Genomic DNA, 26,009 nt, shown 5'->3' on the forward strand with positions numbered 1-26,009 from the left:
CCTCGGAAACTAGCCGCTATCTTTTTACTGCACAATTGTTTAGTCTGGTGCAGGTGAAACATTGGAAAAGTTTTTAATCGTTAAAATTACGGCAACTTTAGTTGGAACCTGTCTTAAAAGACAAATTTGGTTAAGACTCTGAATGTGAGTCATGTTTTATAATTTTAACGATTCAAGAGTTCTTTATGCTACTTGAAGAACTTATGGTGCTTTTGTATACTACCATTTAATCAACATATTTGACCATGTTAACATTTACAAAAAGTGCAGTCGGGGTAGCAAAAATAACATCAACCAAAATCAATCAAAGGAAATGAAATTTGGCTCGTGTAGGCTATAACTATCCTTAAAAACGTCCTAACAAACCACATTTAACCTGTTGCTTCACCGAGTTAAAGCAAAGCGGATTACAAAATCCACTAAATATTATTTGAACTAAATTTAGGCCTTATAACGGAAACTTCAATTATTTCGATAGCCTGTTGACGTGATTCGATTTAATTCATATAGTATATTGTATTTAAATTTTAATGGTCTTGGTAGAAAAGTATATATAAAATGTTGATTAAAAGAATGAATGAAACATAGGCTAAGTATTTTTCTTTAAAATCAGCTACACATAATTATGGATTTATGTTTAAATAGGTTAAATAAGCGCTCTCTTTGCTGTTCTTGTGTTCTTTGCGTCCTGAACGCTGCTCTGACTGGAACCAATTTTTAATTGGCTTCGTCTCCTGGGATAGCTGTTTTTTCCTATTTTCATGGACCTTGGAACAACCAAAACTAGTGTATATGACGTGCTCTAATGTTGCATTTCAAATGAAAAAAGACACATGTCTCAAGATGTATACATCAAATCCAGTGAAAAAAATATAGTTGCCCTCTAAACACATTAAAGGCAACAAGACTTTTATTGTTTTTAATTGCAGTAGGTAATGAAAAGTGAAGCGAGTTACATCACCAAGGTGTTTACCAGGCGAAATAATACTGCTGTTGTACAGTGTTTACGCATTATGTCTTATCTTTCATGTTTTCTAGAGCGATGACGGCATTTACAAAGACAGTGACATCACGTCAAAGGAAAAAAAACCCTCCCGAAGTGAACGGGTGGTCTAGACATGTGGTTACGTTAAAGTTTAAAATACCTCATTTTTAATTCTAACAATATCAGAATAGACGTGTTATCAACCCACATACCACACAAGCACACGCCCCCTTTTTATTTCATGTGAGAACACGTCTTTTGCTGAATGTAAATGTGGTTTTCATTTAACTACAAGAATTGTCCTTTTGCGTCCCTGGGGTAAATGCTCGTTTTTAACATAGTAAATGGATATTCCCTGAAAAGATTCGTGCAGTCTGTGAATCACTTGTGTAGAGCTGCTGGTCGCTTTCTTGCTGCTGGTCGCCGTCTGCTACATCCGCCCCGAGACATTTTGAGGTGACTCAATATTCCCTTTTCCATTCTGGCATATTGCAAAACCTCAGCAGCATCAAGAAAAAGTGTCCAGTTCCTCTCATTCTCCACTGACCCTTTCCAGGACAGTTCAATAACTCACCTCTGAAGGCTGTTTGATATTTTTAAGCACACTATGTATCCTGGTACCTTAAGGTCATAATTTTTTTCCTGTGACACCAGAAAATACTGTAAATAGCCTCATCTTCATTTATGGGGCCTAACATCAATTTTGCCCCACATCCAAATATTGGATCCAAACAAATATCTGCCCCACATCCAAAATTGAAATATTTTGAACTTGCCTTATTGAATTTGATTTTTCCACTGACATTGAATTCATATGTCATGATACATTAGGCCTTCTTCCCATACATGTCCATGTTTAGTTATTACTGATCACAGAACCTTTAGATGCAGTAATAACTTGACCTTAACATACTGCTATAATGCAGGAAATCCTTAGCACAGCACAATCCGGATATTATGTCAGCCACATATGAACAAAATAGAACTTCTTCAGTGATATAAAAACTCGACCACCCTGCCACTCTGTTTTATTGGTAGACGTGCGTTCCTGAGCCCTCGGTCTGCTGGGGGCTGGGGTGGATGTTGGACGGTGGCAGTCGTGTAGATGTAGTGCATGCAACACTGGAGGTCTGGGAGGTGAGGGGTCTCAGAGCTCCATGACTCCACTAAATGCCCCCTGACAGCTCGATCTGGGGAAATGCAGCGGTCATGTTTCCTGCTGGAAGTAGAGTTTGCCGACAGAAGAAAATAACCCCCCACCCCCCCCCCCCCCCCCCCCCCCCCTCCGCCAACACCCCCCTCCTGGACGTTGCAAGACACAGGCCTGCCATGCCAAGTCTGTAATAGTGGTCTAAATGAAAGAGAAAATGTTTCCTTTATCATCCCATCCCATACTATAGTATTCAATCAGTAGCTTTTACTTTAATTTAGTAATTAAACATTTCATTCAACTTTACTTCTTTAGTATAGTAGGTATATTTCTCTTTAACTGCTGCATTTGTGATAAATATTTACAATTCAGATGCACCTGTGCTGTATTCATAAAACTGCATTCCCATATATCACAGTACATGGTATCGCCATGTCATGTGGTATGAATTTTGCCCACCTTTTGGTCATATGTTGCAAACAAACTGAATATTTCTAGAAATTCTAACATGAGGCCTCCAAAATAATTGGTTTTTCATCGGTTTCTAAAGCAATACAAAAATATATGTTGTATACCAGTTTGGTGGTTGCCGTGACCTCCTCGTTTTACTGATGAGCCAAGATGGGCGCGGTTGCGTGTCAAGGAGCCACAGATGCTCTTGTGGAAGAGGAAATGGAGCCGATGAAAGCCATTCATCGTGAGGCAGTCTCGGAGCCGCAGCTATCGTGCCGGGCTGAGGAAACAGATCACAGCATCACCCCAACACGGAAGTTGTACCCAAAACACAACACGCTTCAGCCCGTGTGTTCTGTGGGCCTCGTGCGTAAATGTGAGCTTTTGTTTTCGGCACCTCTAAGGAGTGGCACCATGACCATCGGGTCCTCACCTCCGGTGCACTGTGGCATCTACTCAGAAAGATCATGTAAATAACATCTGCGCAATTTCACAGATTGGCGTGATTTCCGCATTATTTGCCCCTGTTGCCACACCCTCCGTTTATAAAAACCTACAGTGTCTTCCGGACTTGATGAAAATTGTTCCTTCTTATTTGACCTGGCGAAGACAAGCTGACAGCGTGCTACAACAATACTCTACGACAAGACTCACAAGTCACAGAGCGTCTGTGGTGGCAGCCAGAATAGAAAATGGCATGAGGCTTTGAATATTCCATCCTGGAAGGTCAGACATAACTTTAGTTTTTCTCCATCAAAGCCCCAGGAGTCCCAGGCCCTGTCCTGCTCGGCTTTCTTCTCTTCTCTCCTGGTTCTTCTCACTTTGACTAGATGGAGGTGAGCCCAGAGGAAAGGCCCTGGATGTAAGGAACACCTTAAAACTCCTTTCATCTTTCCTGCCTCGAGGTACTAAAGACGGGAAAAGTAATCTGCAGCGTGCCCCTCTGGAGCAGCAACACACACTGCTCGGTGATACATCTGCTCGAACATTGACCACAGTGAATAAACGATGAGGAGATCTTTCCCATGTTGTATTCAAAAACCAGCTGGTCAAAGTATACATTCTCTAAATACTCAAGTCAGCACAATAGGTGTGTCCATTTTAATTCCAATTTCCAGATCTGAGGTTTGAGGTTGAAAACTGTCAAGGATAAATTTGCGACAGGATTTTAAAAGTAAATACATATCAGCCTGTATATAAGGTGCCATGTAAGCCATTTGATTCAGCCGTCCAGACACTTTCATGTCTGCCCCCAAGGTACCATTCTGTGATGATTACATCTCTCACTATACAGTTCAGTGTGGGTTTTGTGTCTTTTTAAGTCTAGCAGAGCACTTAGTTCTGCCTCCATCTCGTTTTTATTCTCAATGAAGGTCCCTTAGAGAGAAAGAAAGAGAAAGAGAGAGAGAGAGAGAGAGAGAGAGAGAGGTAAGTAATTCAGGTTTAAGTCCTATATCTCGCTGTTATTATGAATGAAGGTCTCAGAGAAAGAGAGAAAGAAGGAGAGAGAGAGAGAGAGAGAGAGAGAGAGAGGGAGGGAGGGAAGAAATACACAATGTATAATCCTGCTCTCATCTGGTAGTGATTTGCCTTTCCCCATGTACCCATGGCCCATAGTCAGCGTGCCGTCTACCAGAGCACAGGCCGGGAGAGAGCTGTAGTTACCCTGGCCGATGACAGAGGCCCACGGCCTGGGCGGGCACGTCAGCTGCTCTGGCTTTGATGCTCTGAAAGTTGGACGTGATCAGACGCTCCGTCTATGTGTGTACAGTAGCAGGGCAAAAGGCACGTTTCCTCTCACAGTGGCGAAAGGACTGAGTGGTCAACCGCCTGTTGTGCAGTAGACAGAAAAGACGGAGACACTGAATTCCCACCAGTGGTTCGGTCAGGGACCCTAAGAGTGACGATGGGTTTATTTTAAATATACAAACCCGACCTTTAAATAAAGTTTTAATAAACTATGAAGATCCAATAGCAAGGCTCACAGAAGCCGTTGTTATCTCCTATTAGCCTGTGAATCTTTTTTTGTTCTATCACACTGACATGCCCTGTTTTACTGTTGTAGTACTATACCTATTGAATTTTTCGATACACTTTTTGATGTTTTTCGTTTGCATAAAATTCCATTGCATAATTCTCATTAGTTTGACATCACATTCCATATACATTCACATCCTGAAAAAAAATTATCAGTTGCTTAAACTTTGTACAAATAAATAACTCAATGGTGTCACAAGCTCTTTAAGTCAGTCCTGTCTGCAATGAGTAACCCCTTCACGGTGCTCTAATACAATAACAAATACTCAAACTGAAGGTTAACGATATCACTTCGTTACAACACGCCAAAGCAAACACAACATTCGTCCTCACAGATCAAGTTTACACACAGAATCACTCTGTCGGACTTCCCTCTGGTCCCGTTCCCCTCACCCTTCCCGATTATGAAGGTGTGAACGTGACACGAATGAGAGGATGTGAAAAGGCGATCTTTCGGGCCAAGGCAGGCGTGAAGGGCTCTCGCTGACAGCGATCTGCTGTGGCAACAGGAGGAGAGAGGGAGACCGAAACCCCTGCACCTGTCCCAGAAGCCTGTTCACCCCACTGCCACTGTATGGGAGCCCCTGACATCAGAGCGCAGGTGAGCTCATACTCATGCACAAGCGGTTGTGTCACCACGTGGAGCATGACTGAAGTTTCGGGTTTGCAGAGGGAGGAGGTTTGTCGTGGCTGACCCAGGGTTTTTGTGATGCACATGATAATTCACGTTGAACTCAAAATGCCAACGATGAGTGTAACAGGTAACTGTAACTGACTTATTATTTAAAATTCAACAGTCAGAATTCAACAAAGTTTGCTTACTTGCCACTTTAAGTTTATTGTGCGCTGTGATTTCCTTTGCAAACAGATCATTCAGATTTCATTCATTTGTGCTCCACGCATCACTAGTGACAATGACATGTCAGCAATGACCGGCTCTTGTGTCCTCGTGCAGTTTAAGTGATTAAGATCAAGACCCTCTAGTGCGAATAGCCTTTATTCCCCCACAAATCCCCCCAATCACCAAAGACAAATAACAGACATAAAAAGGTTCTTCAGACCAGGGAAACCAATCGTTCAGGGATAGGAATAATCTGACCAAACCCCCCCCCCACCTTTGACTTGCCTGATGTGGCCTTTCAGACTGGGGGCCTCTAATTATTTCATCATGTAGCAGGAAATCCTGCCAGGTCTACATAAACAGTCCTGGGGGGGGGGCATCTGACATACGAGTGCCCCAGTTTCAGACCTGCATCCCCTAATGCCTCTCAAATCCAGGATACCATCTCATTGTTTCTTCAGGATAAGGCTTATATTATATATTATATATAAGACTTATATTACTCGTATGCAGAATGCACAGCCACTGAGGTGCCATGTCATGTTTTAAAATGAACCCATTTGCTTCTTAAAGGTGCATGTATGTTAGAAGAGGAGTTCCTCGTGTGCGGAGATGAACAACTTCCATGCTGGGCGCCACTGTGCATAAATTACACCGCGTCTAGCGTTCAGCGGGAAGCCTCCTGCTGACACACTGGGTATTTTCCTAACAGACTGGCCGTGAGTTCGCTCACACCGGGGTTCACGCCAGGCCGCCGCATCAGGGACTCCCGTTCACCGCTGACTTCTTACGCCGCGTCATTGATTGCTGGCAGACAGTGACAACAGCTGGCGAGGAGGGCGAGGCGCGGCTGGCCCTGTGCCTCCGACGTGAAATGTGGGAACCACGTGATTATAAACACACAAACACGCACGCGCGGCTCACATGCGGCAAGGTGAAACAGGCAATTGTTTTGGTGCCAAAGCCACAACGTGCCTTTGTGAGCCCAAAAATATTTGGTTCATGATGTATGGGTGAGCTTTAATGATCACACTGATCATATATATATATATATATATATATACACACACACACACACACACACACACAGGTTATGTTTAGGATCATTGAGTGATTGGCAAAGAGGCACACAACTGTGTGACAACTGTCATTCAAACAAAACTAGTTGGGTTTGCCTTGGAAAACAGATAAAATTATGCCAGCCTTATAGACAACATCATGCGGTCTGACACACACACACACACACACACACACACACACACACACACACAGTCGCATTGCAAACAGCATGGCCAAAAATGCTGAACAAAATATTTATTATATTTGTTCCCAAAAACCCATCTCAAAAGAGAAGCCATGTGCATGTACCTCTAAGATTTGTGCATCGGCAATAGCAAATGTGCATACAGATAAGACATCTGCACAAATCTGCCTTTGCCTATACACGCAACGCTCAGTCATCATGAATAATTGCAAAACACAGCAAGGGTAAGAATTCACGCAGAGGAGACATTTATGCTGTGACTGTCTGTGAGCATCGAGAAATATTTACCTGGCCATAAAAAAGGCCTCGTTTATCGTCAACCACCATCTGTCAAAATAGTTGTTGGAGCTGAGGGCATGTCCCAGCATGCACTGCTGTTGCAGCGTCTGAATCGACTGTTCATGTGTCAGAGTCGTAGTTTCTCTCCAAGGTTTGATTCATTTCACTTCAAACACCCCAGTATAAAAGAAACCTTGCTGACACACTTAGTCAAGCCTGGCAAGATCATTGTCATGATAAGAATGCAACAGATACCATATTTTATATATATATAGTGGATACTGTTGTATGTCCATATATATCAGACTTCTCAAGCAGCCAAAACAATATGAGTATTCTATACTCTGGACAGATTTTAGATTAACTCATTCACTCACTCTCTCTCTCTCTCTCTCTCTCTCTCTCTCACACACACACACACACACACACACAGCCTTTATTTACAGACTAAACAGAGATAGCTATGTTGAGTCAGGGTCTGTCTTTTGCCTGTACCTGCATGACGTCGAATGTGCAACTAGAACTAGCAGACCCAGAGATAAAGGCGGTTTGATGCGCTGCATTTAAAGGCGCAACATCGGCAGATTAAATGTCTCTGCTCCTCTTTACTACATTGGGGGTCTCGTGTCAATCAAGAGTCCACATACAGTACCGGTACTAAGATCTGGTTTGAGAATGACAGTTACAAAAACTTTTTTTTTTTAATTTACCTTCTCGATGAAAAGCAGCACACTGAAGACGGTAAATTTCAAGATAAAATTTTAATATCTCCATAGCCTGATAGAATCTGACTAAAATCATACTTGACCTGTTGAAGGATGCTGTCAGACCAACCAAACGCACGGTGCATATCAGACAGTTCAGTTGTGTGTGTGTGTGTGTGTGTGTGTGTGTGTGTGTGTGTGTGTGTGTGTGTGTGTGTGTGTGTGTGTGTGTGTGCTTTCGAGTACAAGCTTAAGCTTACAGATGAAGCCAAGTGTGTCAGAGAGACTGAAGCAAGTTAAACACACACTGCGGGGACACACAACACACTGCATCCAGCACACCACACACACCTGTCAGTAGGCTCAGCCAACCATACGCCCCCTACGTTAGACCCAGGACCATCTGCACACTGCAGATCTTCTGAGCTCCTCCACTTCCACAGCCGTAGCGTGATCTCCAATGGCAGGTCATGCCAACGTGCTGTTCAGACTGTTTGACGGGAGGCCAGATCCAGACTCTTAAGACTTTCAATACAAGCTCTCAAACTGACTGGCAATATAAGATGCAGTGGCTGTAAATCTTCATCCTACCTGTGATTTGTCTATTTCATATAACAATTATCTTTGTTTTAACATGAACGAATTAATAAAATAGTAAAATGAACACAAGCTTCTTTATTAGCCACCACAGGGTTTCTGGGCATGATTAACTCCTTTCCAACTTTTTGGCTGTAAAAGACAGATGTTTATACAGGCCCGGCATAACCTCTGGTTTAAGTGGCCTACTCACTGTTAAGGTTATTAAGATTGCCGCTAGCACAAAAATGCTAGCTTCCACTGAAATTTACAGTAAATGTCCATAATCTCGTCTACTCAATTCTGTGCAACATTATAGTAATTGCATGTGCCCGGCATGTTATTTAGAGCCCATTTTCATGGAAATTGACCTGTGCCACACTCGCTTTAGGCAAGACGATATTATAGTCATTGAATTCGTAATAGCAGAAGTATGAGTCACAGAAACAATCCAGGTCCTTTCTACAGTACAAAGCCTATTTGACATCCTGTAGTCTGAGTGCTATACGGGCACGAACTGTACATTAAAATAAGAATGTGATCCTGATTTAACTTTCGCAGCATGATGCGACTTTAAAACATCTCCAGTTCACCAGCTCCAGTGATTTACCTTCATTGTCATCGGCAGTGAGCGGCTCTAATGGACCTCCTCAAATTCCGTGAGAATCCGCCGCTCCGAGCTCCACATGTGGTCCGTCTCTTTGAGTCGCCCCCCCAATCAGAGAGCTGCCTGCACCGGTCCTCTAGGAGTGTGGCCCTGCCTGCCACCGTGATCTGGATCCTTGATTGTCCTGGAATGAAGCATCATGTCAGGGGGCCTCATCAAACAAATAATAGCCTTAAATTGACAATCACAGGCGGAGGACTTCCTTGGGAGAAACCAGGAGCTCTTCCAGGTGATTGGGAGGGGAAGACGCCCTGCTCACATCGATCATTTAATAAACTTACATTCTCCCATGACCCCCACCACCACCGCCACCATGACTTGATTCTTCAGAATGACCAGGCATCTTTTTCCCATTTTAACTGTAACAAATTGTAGGATTTAGGCTATTGTTTGTTCATTTTCATAAAATTTGTTTAATTGTTTATTGTTAATACTTAAATCTCTGATTGAATCATTCTTGTACCTGTGTTTATGTAAGTTTACTTGGGGGGGGGGGGGGTCCTGCTCAGATAGTTTTTTCTTCTGTGATGCAGAGGTCAACAATAAAACATAGGAGTGGGTGATTTTTCTCAAACTTGTACAGTGAATTACTGTAGATTGAATCCTTAAGCTCCGTCTAGCCAACGACACAATTTTCATATTTAAATCATTAAAGTTTACAGAGTTTATATCATTAAAATGATCATATTAAAAGCTACTCGACGACTTTTATTGTATAGTTATTGAAAGGTGTTTTTAACTTCGTTGACAACCGTCAAAAAGAAGCATGATGTCAGAACGGGAGCATTAAGTATTTCACTGCCTTCCATCACTCCGACGGGTCAGTCATTGCGCAACTGTGACAGCACAAAAGCCTGAATAACAAGAAGGCTTCCGAATGGTCCTTCTGAGACATTGTCCTTCTTTCCCGATAACTGACCTCTTTGTCTTTTTGTCCATACTGTCAAACCGATATAAGTGAGTAACCCGGAAGCAAACCCTATTATTTTGGTTTGTTTAGCCCATTTACGGGCCTAAAAATAGCACGTCACTTACCACCTGTTATTTACCAATTTCCGCCAATTGCGTGCCTAAAAGCGTGACTTCAGAGGAGCAGAGGCCGGCCAACGTAAAACAGGATAAAAAATACGAAAACAATACTCTGCAGTGGTTCGCTTCAAAAAATAAGTGGAGACACAAAGGCCCGTTATAGTGAAGCCAAATCGGTGCGTGAATGGTAAATATACGCCAAACGATACGCACTTCAAAAGACACGCGTTTCCCTTTCGACTGTATCACTGACACTGGAAGGAAAGCAGTTTTCTAAACAAACATGGCCTTCGTTAGGAATGGTTAAGATTAAAGTGAAGACAGTGACAAATATTACAAAGCACTTTCTGAGGTTTAATGTGTTTTTCTCTCTTCCCATTAAACAGGAGTTTGTCAAGTGTCCTGAAATAACAGAAATTGCTTTGAAATCTTGTAGCTTATCCAGCGACACCTTCGTTTGGTGCTCTCACAAGAATAGAGCCCTGTATGAAAGATTAGAGGTTTTTCTTTTAAGCCTTTGGCACCGGTTCCCTTTATAGAAGAACATGTCTCGATGGATGCAACAGTTATTTTACCTCAAGCTTCAACAAAGACACAGAGGGAGAATATTGACATTTTACATGGTCCAAATATCTTTAAAACAAGTGAGGTCTTCTTTGTGTAAACATGTACTGTTACATTTCTATTATTTATATGTGTATGTTACTAACAATGCAAAAATATTTTAGCACCGTTTTCAAGGGTGTTTAAAATATAAGGTCTTATAATTCCTAAATAATCTACATGCTAACAAAAATTTTTCACTAAATAAACAATTTGCTAATTTCATTAAAAATAAAGTAAAATGTAGTCTTATAAAAATTTTGTACAATAAAATGAGATAAAAAATAGCAATAATTTGCAGTATAAGCCCTATATTTGAATTCCTACATTCCTCAAATACATCCAAATATCCGCAGATCCTTAAATCAATCAATAACATAAACATGCAATAACTAAAAACCAAAAAAAAAAACCAAACAGTATCACAAAACCACGCGATACTGTCCGGGAGCAGGCCGCTCGCGCGCGCGCGCGCCCACAGCAGCCAGACGGCGTCGCGAGAGTGGGGAAGGCTGGCACGACGCGCAGGCTGGGGGCTGTTTTGAAAGGCCTGCACCGACACGAAGGATTTTCCATACCGTTTAGTCTCGCTCTCCTCACAGATAGGCCGCGTAAAAAGGACCTAGCGTGCCTAGATCTCGCCGAGGCTCGTTCCACCCAATGAAGATGAATGGCCTTTATCGTGGGGGGGCATCTGAAAACATGGCACTCTGTACCATGATCTTTGATGCGGCTCCCGTGTAGGGCTACCGCCCAAATGTCCAACAACAAGGAAGTGCCAATCAGATCACCGCCCCCTCCCTGCGCAACAACATTGGTACTGTAGCAGCAGGGTTTTTTGTGTTTGTCTAGTTTTATATATATATATCTTGTATACGGGTAGCGTTGAAGGTAGGCCTGGGGGAGCTTGGCACAGAGAAAACACATGACTGTTATACTGCGGGCAGACCGCTACTGCACTTACAGGGAGAGTGTTTGGAGTTTGCAATAAACATACCTCGCTTACTGTGAGGTTTTTGATAGAGAGACAGGACGAAAAGGGTGGTCTGAGAATCAACATAAGTCTTGGAGTCTGGGGTTATCTAATATAAAGATAAAGCTATTGCTTCAACAATACCCATATCTTAGGCATACCAAAAGAAAATGTTTTGGCTATAGCCAACACATCCCAATATTTATTCTCTAGCATTCTAGTGTTCCTGGTGTTAGTGCTAAATTAAGTTAAAGGTGCTGTCTGTGTTTTTTATTTTATTTTAAGTGTTGACCCAGTCACTTGATTGGCTGTCTACTTAAGGATGGGAAGTGGAAGTTATACTGTTCTCAAAGTTGCACAAACTAATAGTAATTTAGAAAGCATTATTTAAAGGGTTCTTATAATGCATACTGGCTTCTGAGTTGTTAAGGCATGTTTGTCAAGATATCCTATAAACCTGATGTAATCAAAATAGCTTAACAGAATTGCAGAGTTTGCCTTTAATTCATGCATGGAAGCAATCTGTGATATTTTACAGACATTAAATGATTTCAAAAGGAAAATAATCAGCATATTTTAAAAACTTTTTCCCTCAAATTCTTCCTTCCTGATCAGACCACTAGTAATCAGGTTTTTTTTGTAACGCACACTGAAATCAAAGCATAGTTATGATGATGATTAAGAATACATTAAGAGTACATTAGCAATTTATGAGATGTCAAAGACTGTGGTTGTTTATGCAAACTGTAAGGCACCCTAGCAAGTCTCAGGCTCTGTTCTAATTGCACTTGATTGGTTCAGGGATGCTTTTTGTTTCAGCCAACTCCATAACTCCATCACATGTACCATAAAAGGATGTTTTTTTTTTTTTTTGCATATTTACAGTTTGTTCATGTAAGCACTTAAGTGCAATTCAAATAAATTGAAACCTCTCAAGACCTGTTCAACTATGTTTGTTTTAAAGAATCTTTCAAAGTGTTGCCCTGAAAGATTTTATTTAAACACATAAATATATTTATATGCTGTATGGTATTTTTTTCTGAATTAGGTGTTCGCTGGTATTGAACTATCAGAGGGCTGTTTTATTCTGTATGTCACTATTATCTCAAACTTTACTCTCACTCGAAAAAGTACGAAGGCTCTCACAGGTTTGATTTATTCATCACACCCTTATTCACGCCCTGGTTTATCAGTTACTGCATTGACCCTTTACACTAGTATCTCACATGTATCAGGTAGCAAGTTCTCTGCTAATATATGAAAAAGTACATAGACATATCAAATGATTCATGCTTTGGCATCTACCCAAATAACCCCCCAGCCGTAGTTTCATGCACCTTGCCATGTCACTACCAATATTTTACATGCTCATACTTACTAATGCGCAACAGACGCCCGACCTGACCCTTGACCTCTTTAGGATGCTTTTCCGTAAACCCACTCTCCAAAGTCAGCCGGGTCAGGTCAGGAGATGTTTATAGCGATCACCTCTCTGCCCCCCCCCCCCCCTTTCTCCTTTCATTTTGTCCTCTCCGCTTCCCATGTAATTATTTCCTTTCAGGGTGACGCGTGAAGCCGAGTGAGGCCAAACACGGAAGGGTCGCTCGTGCACTCGCCCGCCACTTCCGCCCCTCGGCCACTTCGCGGTGTGCTAGGAAATTACGAGGGATTGGGCAAATTACAGCCGGCCCACCGGCCAGAGGCGGGCGGCGTGCCGCCCATCACCAGCAGGGAGGCGGGGCCGACCCTGCCAGGACCCCACGGTCCAGTAAAAAGAAGCCGGATGCGATGGTACTTCCGTTAGCATGTGGAGGCTCTAGCTGTCCACTTCAATGAGGAGAACAGACCGAAGACCAAGCTGAGCAGGAGTCATAGTCATTCTTTATAGGAAACAGAGTCTCTCTGAGTCTGTGGACAGAATTTGCTGAATATATCTGATCATTCCCAAATGCTGTGTTTTAAAATGTAGTGCAGCGCTGATGTGATGTGCGTATCATATCAACAGATAAGATTTGTTCTTGAGTAAGATCCCTGTGCACATTTTGGGGCGCTAATGCACATCACTACCTGATGGCTTGGCTTAAGTTTAAGAAAAGTTCTGAGACAACCTTCAGCCGTCCGTGAGCCCTATGATGAGCCTGCCTTATTCCGACGACGTCATTAACGCGCATCCTGATTGGCCCAGGGGCCAGCCGCATATCTGTCGCTGGACAGAGCAGAACGCATCCATCATTTACCAGGTTGATTAACGTGCTCCAGATGTTTCAGGCCTCATGTTTCGGGAGCACCCGCCCTCAGCCTTTGTTGTGATAATGATACCGTTCCCAGAATGCAATTGTTTATTTTCGTTACCATCGAAGTACAGTCGTGCACCCGGGGCTCCTAAGTGAGCAAGGCCCTCCAAAAAGAAATCGAGCACTTCAGATCAAAGAAAGGAAAATTAATCTTCCTACTCTCGTCATTTTAATTCACCCCCCCCTCTCTGTCTTCAGGACCCCATATCCCTTCCACACAATGTTGATTATAAACTGCTGTGGGCCTCCGTACTGTAATTCCAGAGGTGAAAGGGACCCCCATTGTCCACTTATGTAGTCAATTCATGGATGTCACAGCTGTCGGGCAGGAATGAGAAACATGCTTCCTGCTGGAGACATGTGACACATGTGAGTTCCTCCTGGCAGCAACCCAGACAGCGTGGAGGGCTGAAAACTCAGGTGGGGCTGAAACAGAGAAGACCACCGCCTGGCCTTCTAGTTCTCAAACACATGTTGTCAGCGTATGTCTGTTTGCAAAGTTCTTCAGGGAACTCGCATCCATTGAGTTTCACTTCACACAGTTCTGTGATGGATAGCACAAATAATTTTTGGCTACAGGAGTGACTTTAAGTTCATCTCCTGAAGCAGAATACCACCAAGCTAAAGGAAGTACGCAGCACATTGACAGGTGAGTCACCCAGAGAGACTGACCCCTATTAAACACACAGACCCAGACATATCATCATCGTGATCGAGATCAGAGTGTGAGGGTTGCACTGAGAGCCTCAGGGTATCACCTACAGCAAACATATAAAGACCTCCACAAGCTACTGAAACTGGTACAATCTCCCACTAGAAAGGCAGGAGATAAGACTCAGCTGTTGTCTCCATGTTCTGAACAAAACCAGCTACTTTTAGGGAATGGAGATTGCTTTTATTTAGAATGCAAGGGAAAAGAACAGCACAATGATGGATCTAACGTTTCATTTTTAGATACTTTAACATCATGGAGCTGTCAGCAACAGCACAAATACTAGAGATCACATCAGCACTGTCAAATTAACTGAGTGGTGACGCATGGGAAAAACCTGATATTGTGTTAAGGGTTAATATAAATAAAACGCGAGCTACTCCAAATGCTCGTCCGAATTACAGACAGAAGGTGACCCTTTTTTTGTGGAGTAAAAATTAGCATGTGTTTAGTTGCCATTAAAGTCTGGGGTTTTAGTTCTTTGAATGGTGAGGGCACCTCTCCTTTTTTCCCTCCTTCGGAAATCAGCAGGGCTGGAGTGAGTGTAAGAGGGGACAGTGATTACGCGGAGCCACTGAGCACGGAGGACGCACCGCCACCAAATCAGCCGACAGTGGGGGAGAGACTCCTAATCAGAGGGCAAAATGGCCCACTTGACAATCACACGCGGCACAAAAGCTCCCAATTCAGCGCTGATTGCGGCGGCCTCGCGATCTCCCCCCTCCTCCTCCTCCTCCTCCTCCTCCTCCCCGACACTCCCCCCATTAATGCTCCTTCAATTCAGCCTGCCAATCAGACAGCCCTCCTTTCCCCTCAGCTTTAATACGCGGTAATAATTGGACGAGGTTTCTAATCACTCCAGTCTATCAGGTGGCTAATTGGTGTTGTTTTAAGATTATCATTAATGATCATGTTTTTTTTTTTTTTTTTTTTTGCTGCCCTGCAGACCCCCTGACTGTTTTGCGAAAGGACAATACAGTATCGAGTCCTTGAAAGGCTGGTAAAATGCGGAGCCTTTCACTGAGGGCCCGTAAATTGAAATAATTATTGTGTGGTTCTTGATGTAACATTAAAAATAAATATTAAAAAACAGAACCGTCATCAGGGAGACAATTGCCAAAATGATACGGAAGTTGTTGTTTTGTTTTTTTTTTGCTGTTTCTTTAAAATAATTATGAGCGGTGAATATCATGGGTTTGTCGTGTTTTGTTGCCTGTTTTTGAGAATTATTTATTGTAATAAATTAAACGAATAAAGCTTTTAAACTGCTTAGCTATTTTGGACTTGACAGATGCCCACAAAAATAATGTTTATTCATGTATAACACTACTAAGAATTTTGACAGGGGTTACAATTAGAATTTCATTTTCGACATCAAATGGGACACGCTCATAAATTAGACAGTGATCCACGTGTCACGTGTTGTTTATTAAAAAATACGCGTTGTAAACTTTTCAGCTCCTACACCAGTTGCGCTGAAATAATTATATTTTATTGCAAGTCAGTTTTGTTACATATAAATTGGAAAATCGGGAGATTAGACAAACATTAAATTGTTAATGTGCTTTTCTTTAGGTTAACGACGCCAGCTTACACGCTCTTGTTTTGTTTGTTCTCGCATGCGTCTCGTAAAACACGTAAGAACCGTTAAGCGTTATTAAACTCAATCTGTGAAAGCACATTAGCCCCCTCTAGTGGTGAATTAGTGTAAATATGTATGCGCGACTCCTCAATCCTGATGCACACGATGTTTCGGCTGAATCCTTTGAACACCAGACGTTATTACACACGCAGTATTAACTCCAATTTTCTGAACAGGAATGTAATTTTGGGAACACATGTATGTCTTTACATCTGACAGACTCTGCTATGGCCTAATAAGAAATAATCCTTTCACAAGGCATCTTGTCCTTCCTGCAGAGTAAAGCTCCTCCTGTCTTACCACACTGCACATGTGGATTAACAGCCATTACTGGACCAAATGCATGACAACGTAAAGGCCAAATGTTAGACCCCTCCCGCCTTTCACCATATATGGAGTTCTATGAACTAGGTATTCTTAAACAAATCATCACCATTTGACATGTGCATCGTAGAAGCTTAAAGTGAAAGCTGTCTCCTCTCGATTAAGAGTGTACCACAAAAGAAACGGGTCCATATGTTAGAGGAGGGACTTGGTAATGAGGCAAATCTCCCAAATGAGGCATCGCTAGGCAGAGCCCAGAGAGTAATGGCCTCTAAGCCTGAGGAAATGTGCTTTCAAACCACACTCGTTTTACTCGAGGGTCCGGGCCAAAGGCTTGGCAGAGATGAACAACGTGGTCGGCTTCTTCATCGGGCCTCCTGTACCCTCATCACAGGGAAATGAGCTACACGCAGCATTCACATACACAAGGGCTTGCAAAGTGAAGCCAGCTTAATTTGAAAGTCTGACGAAGAGGAAAACGGTAGTTAAAGGCACATTTGGAAACACCAGGATCCTTTTGTTAAAAAATTTATATTCTTTAAAATGGACCTGAGCCTTTTTTTTTGTTTATTTATGAAAGGCTCTCCGTAAAGGTTTACATGCAATCTCATAGACGAAAGTAATAAGGTGCAGTTTATTAATTGATGGTTCTAAAGTTATTGAAAAATAAGTACACATTAGACATGGAGTAAACACATTTGCATGATGCATTATTGTGTTTAGTCTTTCAGTGAAGTCATTGGGATTCTGACCCAGGGATCTGGGAGAGTTCTAGAAGATCAATCACACATTCCAGGTCGTCCTCCGAATCACTGTCGTTCTGTTTTTTTACACCACGTCCTGTTCCATCACGGTCTTGCATTCTTTTTCGTCTCCGCTTGTAAACAGGTTTTTGATCAGTCTGCTTGTCCTTTAAATGACTTTTAACTTCCTCTGGTCCCAGTGCAGACCTTAAGCATTCGTACAACCTGTGAAAAACAGTATCTTAGTTAAGGATTTTTAAAATTTCCGCTACTCTCTCTCTCTCTCTCTCACACACACACACACACACACACACACACACAACTTAGAAATACCTTCCTATCCTTCTGAGATTTTCTTCCATTTTATTATTAGCAGCTGCAACAAGGAAATCGATGTATTCTTCAGAAACTAGGATTTGCCCCTTTTGGCTGAGAGGAACTTCAAGACAGTGGGTACTGCGCACAGCCTGTGTGTGTGAACATCAGTGAAAACAGATGACATTAGTTTGGCCTCTAATTTTGAATACAAAACAACATGGTCATTTTCTTTAATCGTAATAAACATATTCCAGTGAATTTATATATGCATGTTTACCATAATGATTTTGCCCCTCTTTCCTACAGTCACCCCAGAATTCCTAAAACCAGCGTTTACAGCGACAGAGTGCTGTGAGGACAAAAAATAACAACAATGTCACCCCAAAACTTATGAAATTACTCCAAACCCTGACACCAATTTGCGTCAGTAATACGCATGAATGTTACCAGCAGCTGTGCATCTTCTAACTCTTTGCACTGGACGTGAAGAACACAAGGCTCAAACTTCAAGACAGCATCTCCAGAAGACCTTCTCAAACTCGTGACCTGATTAGGAGGACATGTAAACATCAGCATAGGGGAGTCCAACGTTGGCCAAGCACCCAGCGATAGTGGACAAGAGACTCACCACATCATCCTTTTCACACTTTTTGTGAGTGATCAACAGCCAGGTGCAGTTCTGCTTCTGAACATCGATGCAGTCCGGCACCTTCAAGCACAAGAAAAGAAAAATCAACGACTCTTGCGAAGTTACAAGTTCTCCAAGTATAGATTTAAAGACACTTAGAAGATGGTTAGGTGGCATTCATGCAGATATCTAAGTTTCATGCACTTGCCCCATCAATAAGGACGATTCTTCCAGAACAGGAGCTCGTGGTGAAGTAGTGATCGTAACTGTTTATAAACGAGACAACACTGCAAATGTCGTCGTCAACGCTGCCCTTCCTACTGAAGTCTATCTTGTTTAGACACTGTTTCTTCCACTGTTTAAATACATTTTCATCGTCCATGCTGAAATGATATTTCGTCGGATCGTCCACTGTCTGTACAATATATGAAAATAGGTGGATAATTATCGTTTCATGTTTCTTTTTCTACAAAATTCTTGATATGGTAACAGTGTTTACTAGACTAGCTCGCTAGGAACTGGTTAAAAGCGACTATGGTAGCCGAATTGTCCCAAAAACCTTAGACACGGAAGTATTTACGACATCGCGGAATTACGTTTGGAGACACAGTTGCAACCTGCGTTGTGAGTTACTCTGCTTGTATTCCACGTGTTAGTTTTTGTCACGCACTTATTTGCACTTTCTTCATGCAACCAAACGGTGCGCATTGCTGTTTAATCTCAGTTAGTTCATTTCTGTATACTTCAAATCAGGTTGCTTGCACAGGACTGTGAAAAGTCATAATTTGACAGAATTTCACTTCGCAGGCACACACGCCAAGATGACCTCATCAAAAGTAATGAAAGCCATAAGGGTGTCAGAGTTTGGGGCACCGTCAGTCCTGAAACTCTGCTTAGACATATCTATCCCCAGTCTAGGTCAGAAGCAGGTAAGCTGATATTTTTACACAGAATATGCATCAAACTATATAAACAAAACAAGTCCCAACACCTGTCCGTGTGGTGCTGCAGGTGCTCATTCGTGTACGTGCCTGTGGAGTGAATCCAGTGGAGACGTATATCCGCTCCGGGGCCTACGCCCGAAAGCCAAGTCTGCCGTATACTCCTGGATCCGATGTATCTGGCGTGGTGGAGGCTATTGGTGATGGGGTTCGTTTCCTGCAGGTGCTCAGATATTTAATCAGATAAAATATAAATGTAGGCTATTTAGTGAAAAAAAAGTGAGAGTGGGTCAAGAAATTGAAATTGCAGCAAGCGAATTTGAAACCACTAATGAAATTATAAATAAAACACCAAAATTAACCACATATCTCAGATATGGTTAAGTAACTTTAATCTTTATGTGTTTATTTGCTAGTCTATAGACTCACTGCATATTATGTCTCTGTTTTACCCTTGCACACACTCCATTTTAACTTCATATTAATAGGTCATCGTTTCTGGTAACTGAGTGTGTGCGGGCTCCTGGGAGTAAGCCAACATACTGAACACATATTCAGAAATGTTGAGTGTGTGTCAGTTCTGATGTTCTGATGTTCAGTTAAGTACTGACTTGTTCTTTCAGGTAGGCGATCGAGTGTTCACCACGGCGACCGAGACGGGGGGATACGCAGAGTACACCGTCGCTACTGAAGACTCTGTTCACAGACTCCCCGATTCACTAGATTATAATCAGGGCGCTGCCATTGGAATCCCGTATTTCACTGCTTACCGGGCCTTGTTTCACAAGTAAGGTTGTGATGTAAAGCTGTCGACACAAACCACATGTTTATTACTTTTCATTGTGCTCCTTTATGACTTTACGAATAAGGAAATTCTTCTGAGGCGTGTGCCATGTGTCTGTGGTTTTGCCTTTTGTCTTAAAAAGGGCACATGCTAAGGCGGGAGAAACGGTTCTCATTCATGGAGCCAGTGGTGGGGTAAGACTAGCGATTTCTGTTCGTCAACTCGCGCAGAGTCGGTAGTGTACCTGTATCGGAGATTCGACCGGTACACCGTGAGTGATGGAATGTCAGATCTCTCCCCATCGTTGGCTTGAATCGGACAACATTCATATTGGTAGGTTGGGATTGCAGCTTGTCAGCTGGCTCGAGCGTTTGGACTGAAGGTTCTGGGCACCGCTGGGACACCGGAGGGCATGAAGCTCGTGCTTAGCTATGGAGCCCATGCGGTCTTCAATCACAGAGAAAACGATTACCTCGACAGAATTCAGGTTTGGTTGATACATAACAACACTCATCTAAAAGAAACAATATGATACATTAGTGGTGGTGTGTAATTTGTATTATTTGTTTTTAGGCTGCTACCATTGGACGAGGTGTTAACGTGATCGTTGAAATGTTGTCGAACGTGAACCTCAGCAATGACCTCAATCTTCTGGCCCCGGGTGGCAGGGTCACTGTGAGTATCATGCTTTTCCTTTGGGATGACTGCATGTGCTTGTTTTTCCAAGTAACATGTACCATTGTGGCATTACACTGGCTGCCCTATCAGGTTGTGGGTTGTAGAGGGCCTATTGAGATTAACCCAAGAGACACCATGCACAAGGAGTCCAGCATCATCGGTGTGGCCTTGTTCAGTGCTACAAAGGTAACGTCTCTTTTCGCTTTTGCTGCAGCAAATTTAATTGAATATTTTACAATGTGATTTGAAGTGGTAACTCCTTCATGCTGTCCGTTGTCTGAATCCTGAAGGAGGAGAAGGTGGAGACGGCAGCGGTCCTGTTCGCAGGGATGGAAGCTGGTTGGCTAAGACCTTTGGTTGGTCCAGAGTACCCGCTCGAGAATGCGGCTCAAGCCCATGAAGACATCATCAACAGTTCTGGAGCTTCTGGGAAAATGGTCCTGACTATGTGAATTTAAACCTGTATGGAAGTCATGTTTATATATTTTAAAACTTGACAATAAAATGAGGTCAAATGGATCCAGCAATGTAGCAAGTTTTACAGTGTGTTAAATTCAGTCACTGCATCTTAACACGCACCATGACATTTACTCTAAACAAAATGACTAACGTTGATTATATACAGTAATTAAGAGTTCTGCAGTAACGGAGTAGACTTTTGTCTTGATTCTTGGATCTTCGGCAAAAGTGATATAGCTATCCGAGTTTGTCTCGGAGGGAGTTTGTTGCCTCTCTTACAATTCCACATTCATTTCTCAAATGTTATATGGAGTGTACCTGGATTTTGACACAAATATTAATTTACATAGATTACAAAGACTAATTTATATCTAAAGCTAAATAAAATTTCAAATATGTCTTGTCTTTTTATATATATATATACATTTATATATTGTGTCAAAATAGGTTACAGTGTGGATTTGCCGATCATTGCATGCATCATTATGGTTCATTATGGATCATTATGCACACATAACATGTTGCCAATTTTGTTGCCAAGTTAGGGGATTGGTTAGTGTGATAAACAGAAGCAGGTAAGGTGAACTCGTGCGGTCTTACTGCAGCGGTGATCTCAGGTAGCACTCGAGTAAGGAGAGTGCCCAGTCAACAGTGACGGTACACCTCAGGTCTGGAGTGAGCAGGGAACATCACCGTGTTGGGGACTAGCAGTTGTACGTCTTTATTTGACCCAGAACAAATGGGCACTCCACTGACAACCGACTTCTTTGTTGGCCACTAGCTGGATTACAGCCGCCTGTCGTGAGGTAGGCCTGTGGTGGTTTCGTTGTAATTTCTGGTATGATTTCTTCAGATGTCGAGAGGGTCTACAGGGAGTATGTTTGACAAAAAACATCCAATAACAAAAATGATCTGAAACAAATGACTTGTTAAGCAATAGCAACATTTTAAAAGTAGACTCACTGATATTGAACCTCAAATTCTGTAAAATAATTGTACTCTTTGTTGTAATGTTTAATGTTTTACATTGCCGATGCCAGTTGCATTACTGCCGAAAGGAGTATAAGAACCCCGCGTTAGTGTTTATTTATCCTTTGGTGTTGTCAGGCAAATGACCACCAAAGGCTGGTATCCAGGAGCACAGATGGTTTTTGTGGTGCATCATGCATGTTTTATCACAATTCCTTCACCTTGTCTGTTAGTGAAGGTTGCCAAGCAACATGGGTCACAGGGTATCTCCACGGGAGATGCAGATGCCAAAGAAGAAACGTAGAGAGATCTGAATATGTCGGTGAACTAAAGACGTTGCACCAACGCCTGGTCTGTGGTTGGTATTGTCATTTTAATTAATTTGTCATTAATAGGGTCAAGGTTGTTGGCCATCGTGCAGAATGCAAAGGTTGAGTCATGGCCAGACAGACTGTGTGGGGAAAGAAAATGTGACACCATGCAACCCATTCAGTGACAAACCATGAGACGTAAGTACAGTACAGCATTTTATGCAGAACTGATCATCATCTAACACGCTATGCTAAACTCACGGTTTGCTAGTAGCGGATACGTTTGTTACAAATCATTGGAACACAATACTGTCCTGTGGCTTAGTCTCAAATGATGCTAGCCTTGTTAATCATGCTGAGCTCTGTTCTCAGGTGTTCTCCTAACACTGGTGGTGTCAGTCACGCAAATTCAGCTGTGTTTGTCTTGTCCTGCGTCCTGTGCTGTGTGCTCTGAGGATGCCATCATCTGCAATAATCTCTCCCGCATCGTAGGTGATGACACTACATTGCTGGTATTCGTAAATGTTATAAATTTTTCTGTCGCCTTATTCAGCATTTTCTCAGGGTGTGGATGTTAAGAAAAGTGCCGGAAAAATGCTTATATAATTTTTTGTTTTAAAAACAAGTAACACTGCTCTCGTTTTCAGATGCTTCAAACTCAACCAAGGCGTTGATTCTTACCGATGGTTTGATAGAAACTGTGGACAGCGCTGTGTTCAGTGGTTCATCCAGTATGAGTGTTCTGGTGCTCAGCAAAAATGTCATCTTCACTATCATGAGTAATGCCTTCCAGAACCTTTCTGTCCTTACCACACTGTTGTTGGACCACAACCGTATCACATCCCAGTCCTTGGACAAATCCACTTTCTCCTGGCTAAGTAAACTAGAGACACTCCAATTGGGCAATAATGCCCTGAAGACCATTGATGGCTTGTGGTTCCAGAACAGCAAGGCTCTGAAAGCCCTATTCCTGGAAGGGAACCTTCTTACTAGTCTGACCCCAGGTACATTTGCTTCTTCTGACCTGAGGAACTTGGAGACCTTGGGTTTGTCCGACAACCTTATCACCTATGTGGGCCTGGACAGCTTCCACAACCTGCCACGTCTCCGTAGCCTGGATCTATCTCGCAACAGACTGCAGAATGCACCCAATGCTTTCTCATATCTTTCCTGGCTCACATTGCTAAACTTGGACCTTAATCGTTGGAACTGCACATGTGAGCTGAGAGAACTGGTTTCTTTTCTCAGTGGTTTCATTCAGTCTCCAGGCAAAGTGTTGCACAATGGGCAAAGAATGGCTTGTGAAACCTCAGAAAACCCAGCAGTACAGATGGTGCTGGAGCTAACTGAAGCCAACTGTGCACCAGCTAACAAAAATACTTCAAGGAAAGTTGCTGTTAAAGGTTCCATTACAACTGAGCACTACATCAGAGATGTTGCTATCTCTGCATCCTGTTCCTTTCTGGGTAAGGGTTCACTGCTCAAGGACCCCTTCATTAACCAATATTTCTTTTATTTAATCTGTGGAATTTCTGACACTGGATAATTATGTATGTTTGCTATGTTGCAGGTGGTGCCGCTATTGTGCTTGGAGTACTGGCACTTGTATACAGGAAACTGAACAAGAGATTTACACTTTGGAAAGTAAAGAAAGGAACTGAGTGCCAGTCTGTTCAGGCATCTACCCAGTGGGACTATTCTGAAGACAAGGAAGCTCTTTCAATGTGTTATGCACTGCATAACAGCAACTACAAAGACCATCAGCCATGGGACAGGGATACTTCATATGAAATTTCACCACGCACAATGAACAGCCAGTTCATATGTCACAACTGCTGTTCAGGAGATCTCGGAACAGGCTACGAGGAGGGGAGGTGGAGGAAACAGACTTTGCTGCAGAGATCCAATCAAATGGGAATTCAGCTGAACAGAAAAGATGATTGGTCAGCCCATGCTAAAAGTGACCAATGGAAAGACACTGCAGGAAAGTTAAGGTTCAAAGGTGACTACTTTTGCTTTCAGAATCCAGATTTTTTTTATACCTCTAAAACATCATTACTCATTACTTCTAAAACATGTTTATTATTTACAGATGTTAGACTTCAAAGATTTACTGAACAAGGTGACTCAACTACCTACCATTTTCAAACTCAAGAAAATGATCCTCGACATGGAGTTTCACAAGATCCATCAACCATGAGAATTCAACAGTCAGCTCTCAGAAGACACATATCAGTCACCCAAAGACAAACCTTCACCCCTAAAGAAGAAATGCACAACAACATGGAAGTTCATGGAAATCAAATAAACAAGCACCCATTGTTTAATCACCAACTTGAGCAATATAGTACTTTGCCTGTTTACCAAACCATCAATTGCTTGCACTGTCATCAAACTTATGAATACAGACAAGCTGAGAATAAAGACCAGAATATTATATTTAGAAATCACAAAGAGGGCATGTTGCCCAGAGGAGATCAAATGTCGGAGGCAATTCTGTACAAAAGTCCTTTAAATTCTAACATAGGTGAGGGTGAAGTCAGAGAGCAGAGAAATGTTACTTTTGCTTTACCGGGACCCATGAATGATGGTCTCACTGTACCCAGTAAAGCACTTGACAGATCTTACAGAATCAACAGCACAAAACCGTCCAAGAAGGTGAGGAAAAAATGCCGTTCAAGGCAAGGTAAGGCACCCGACAGAGTAAACGGGAAAAACCACAAACCCAGATCTCAGTTCAATAGGACATTAAAGGTGAAGTTAAACCTCAACCCTCTTAGGAAAGGCCTGGTTCACCCAAAGTCCAGCTCCGGCCTCAGGAACTATGAAACAGACGCAGTAAAAAAAGACAAACTTGCAAAGAGGAAGGTGAAAAAGGTTGGCAATAGTCAATCAGAACAGAAATCCGAAAAGGATAAAAAATCGAAGAAATCCACACATGATGGAAACAATTTGAGGACGTCCGAGTCGTCAGAACAGCTGCAGGAAAACAACGAGGTATCCAGTTCCAATCCTGAAAACAATAGTGACAACAACAAAGAAAATTCAAATGATCATTGTGAAATTGCAGTAAATGGTACCACCTTCCCTGGTGATGCCAACACTGCGCCAACCAGCCAACAGGATGGAGTGGATTTCTCAACAACCCCCATTACATCAGGCCCCACTGTAGTTCAGGAATATCTGTCATCAGGTGATGGTTCACCAAAAAGAAGGATTAGATTGATTATACCTGAGAAAACCTCCAGCAGGCCTCAGACAGCACTTGAAAAGAAAATTAGATAAATGTTTGCCTGCTGTAAACATTAACTATGCCAAGTATCATTCTAAGTCAGTGTACATGCCCGGTCCTACAGTGTGATAAATGAAGTTTAGTTAAATGCTATGCAGAGACTGTGTCTGTATTTGTGAATTATTGTTTGATAATAAACACAGAATGTAATATTTGCTTTGTAGTTGTTCATTTAACAGTCCTGTTCAAGATCAATGTGGTTCACCCTATTCAATCTATTCTATTCAAGTACTAATCATTTATTTACCAGTCAGATAAGAGCAGCACAAAGTGCTGTCTCCATAGAATTACTCTTTATGGTCGAGTGATAAGGTATAGCAAGACATCAAATCACTGTACTTGAAAAGGGTTCA

General features: G+C 42.3%; 3 protein-coding genes and 1 long non-coding RNA gene across 7 annotated transcripts; 2 read left to right on the forward strand and 2 right to left on the reverse strand.

The window, feature by feature from the left end:
* Positions 1-2,289: 2,289 nt before the first annotated feature.
* On the reverse strand, positions 2,290-11,395 carry LOC143483271 (uncharacterized). Its single transcript, XR_013122458.1, has 4 exons — positions 11,167-11,395; positions 8,900-9,080; positions 2,711-2,868; positions 2,290-2,336 (listed from the first exon to the last, which is right to left on the reverse strand). It is a non-coding gene; the product is annotated as an uncharacterized LOC143483271 (long non-coding RNA).
* A 5,758-nt stretch (positions 11,396-17,153) lies between these two features.
* On the reverse strand, positions 17,154-18,604 carry tyw3 (tRNA-yW synthesizing protein 3 homolog (S. cerevisiae)). Its single transcript, XM_076981701.1, has 6 exons — positions 18,431-18,604; positions 18,223-18,303; positions 18,042-18,140; positions 17,872-17,943; positions 17,610-17,743; positions 17,154-17,501 (listed from the first exon to the last, which is right to left on the reverse strand). The coding sequence occupies exons 1-6, from the start codon at positions 18,602-18,604 to the stop codon at positions 17,270-17,272; spliced, it is 792 nt and encodes a 263-aa protein (XP_076837816.1). The 3' UTR covers positions 17,154-17,269.
* Positions 18,605-18,716: 112 nt separating this feature from the next.
* Positions 18,717-21,156, forward strand: cryz (crystallin, zeta (quinone reductase)). 3 transcript variants are annotated; one of them, XM_076981700.1, is made up of 9 exons: positions 18,717-18,846; positions 19,030-19,151; positions 19,234-19,386; positions 19,787-19,950; positions 20,090-20,141; positions 20,285-20,434; positions 20,521-20,622; positions 20,716-20,811; positions 20,916-21,156. In XM_076981700.1, exons 2-9 carry the CDS (start codon positions 19,044-19,046, stop codon positions 21,075-21,077), a joined length of 987 nt encoding a protein of 328 aa, XP_076837815.1. In that variant the 5' UTR covers positions 18,717-18,846; positions 19,030-19,043; the 3' UTR covers positions 21,078-21,156. The 3 variants fall into 3 exon arrangements, with proteins under 3 accessions (XP_076837815.1, XP_076837814.1, XP_076837813.1); XM_076981699.1 differs by having other exon boundaries at positions 18,803-18,922; positions 19,234-19,371; XM_076981698.1 differs by having other exon boundaries at positions 18,804-18,922.
* A 123-nt stretch (positions 21,157-21,279) lies between these two features.
* Positions 21,280-25,755, forward strand: lrrc53 (leucine rich repeat containing 53). Of its 2 annotated transcripts, XM_076981696.1 has the most exons (6): positions 21,280-21,890; positions 22,449-22,562; positions 22,737-22,856; positions 23,012-23,830; positions 23,935-24,366; positions 24,457-25,755. In XM_076981696.1, the coding sequence occupies exons 2-6, from the start codon at positions 22,556-22,558 to the stop codon at positions 25,647-25,649; spliced, it is 2,571 nt and encodes an 856-aa protein (XP_076837811.1). In that variant the 5' UTR covers positions 21,280-21,890; positions 22,449-22,555; the 3' UTR covers positions 25,650-25,755. The 2 variants fall into 2 exon arrangements, with proteins under 2 accessions (XP_076837811.1, XP_076837812.1); XM_076981697.1 differs by lacking the exon at positions 21,280-21,890 and having other exon boundaries at positions 22,549-22,562; positions 22,737-22,852.
* Positions 25,756-26,009: the final 254 nt, after the last annotated feature.

Source organism: Brachyhypopomus gauderio, chromosome 19 (assembly GCF_052324685.1).
Source record: "Brachyhypopomus gauderio isolate BG-103 chromosome 19, BGAUD_0.2, whole genome shotgun sequence".
Lineage (NCBI taxonomy): Eukaryota > Metazoa > Chordata > Actinopteri > Gymnotiformes > Hypopomidae > Brachyhypopomus > Brachyhypopomus gauderio.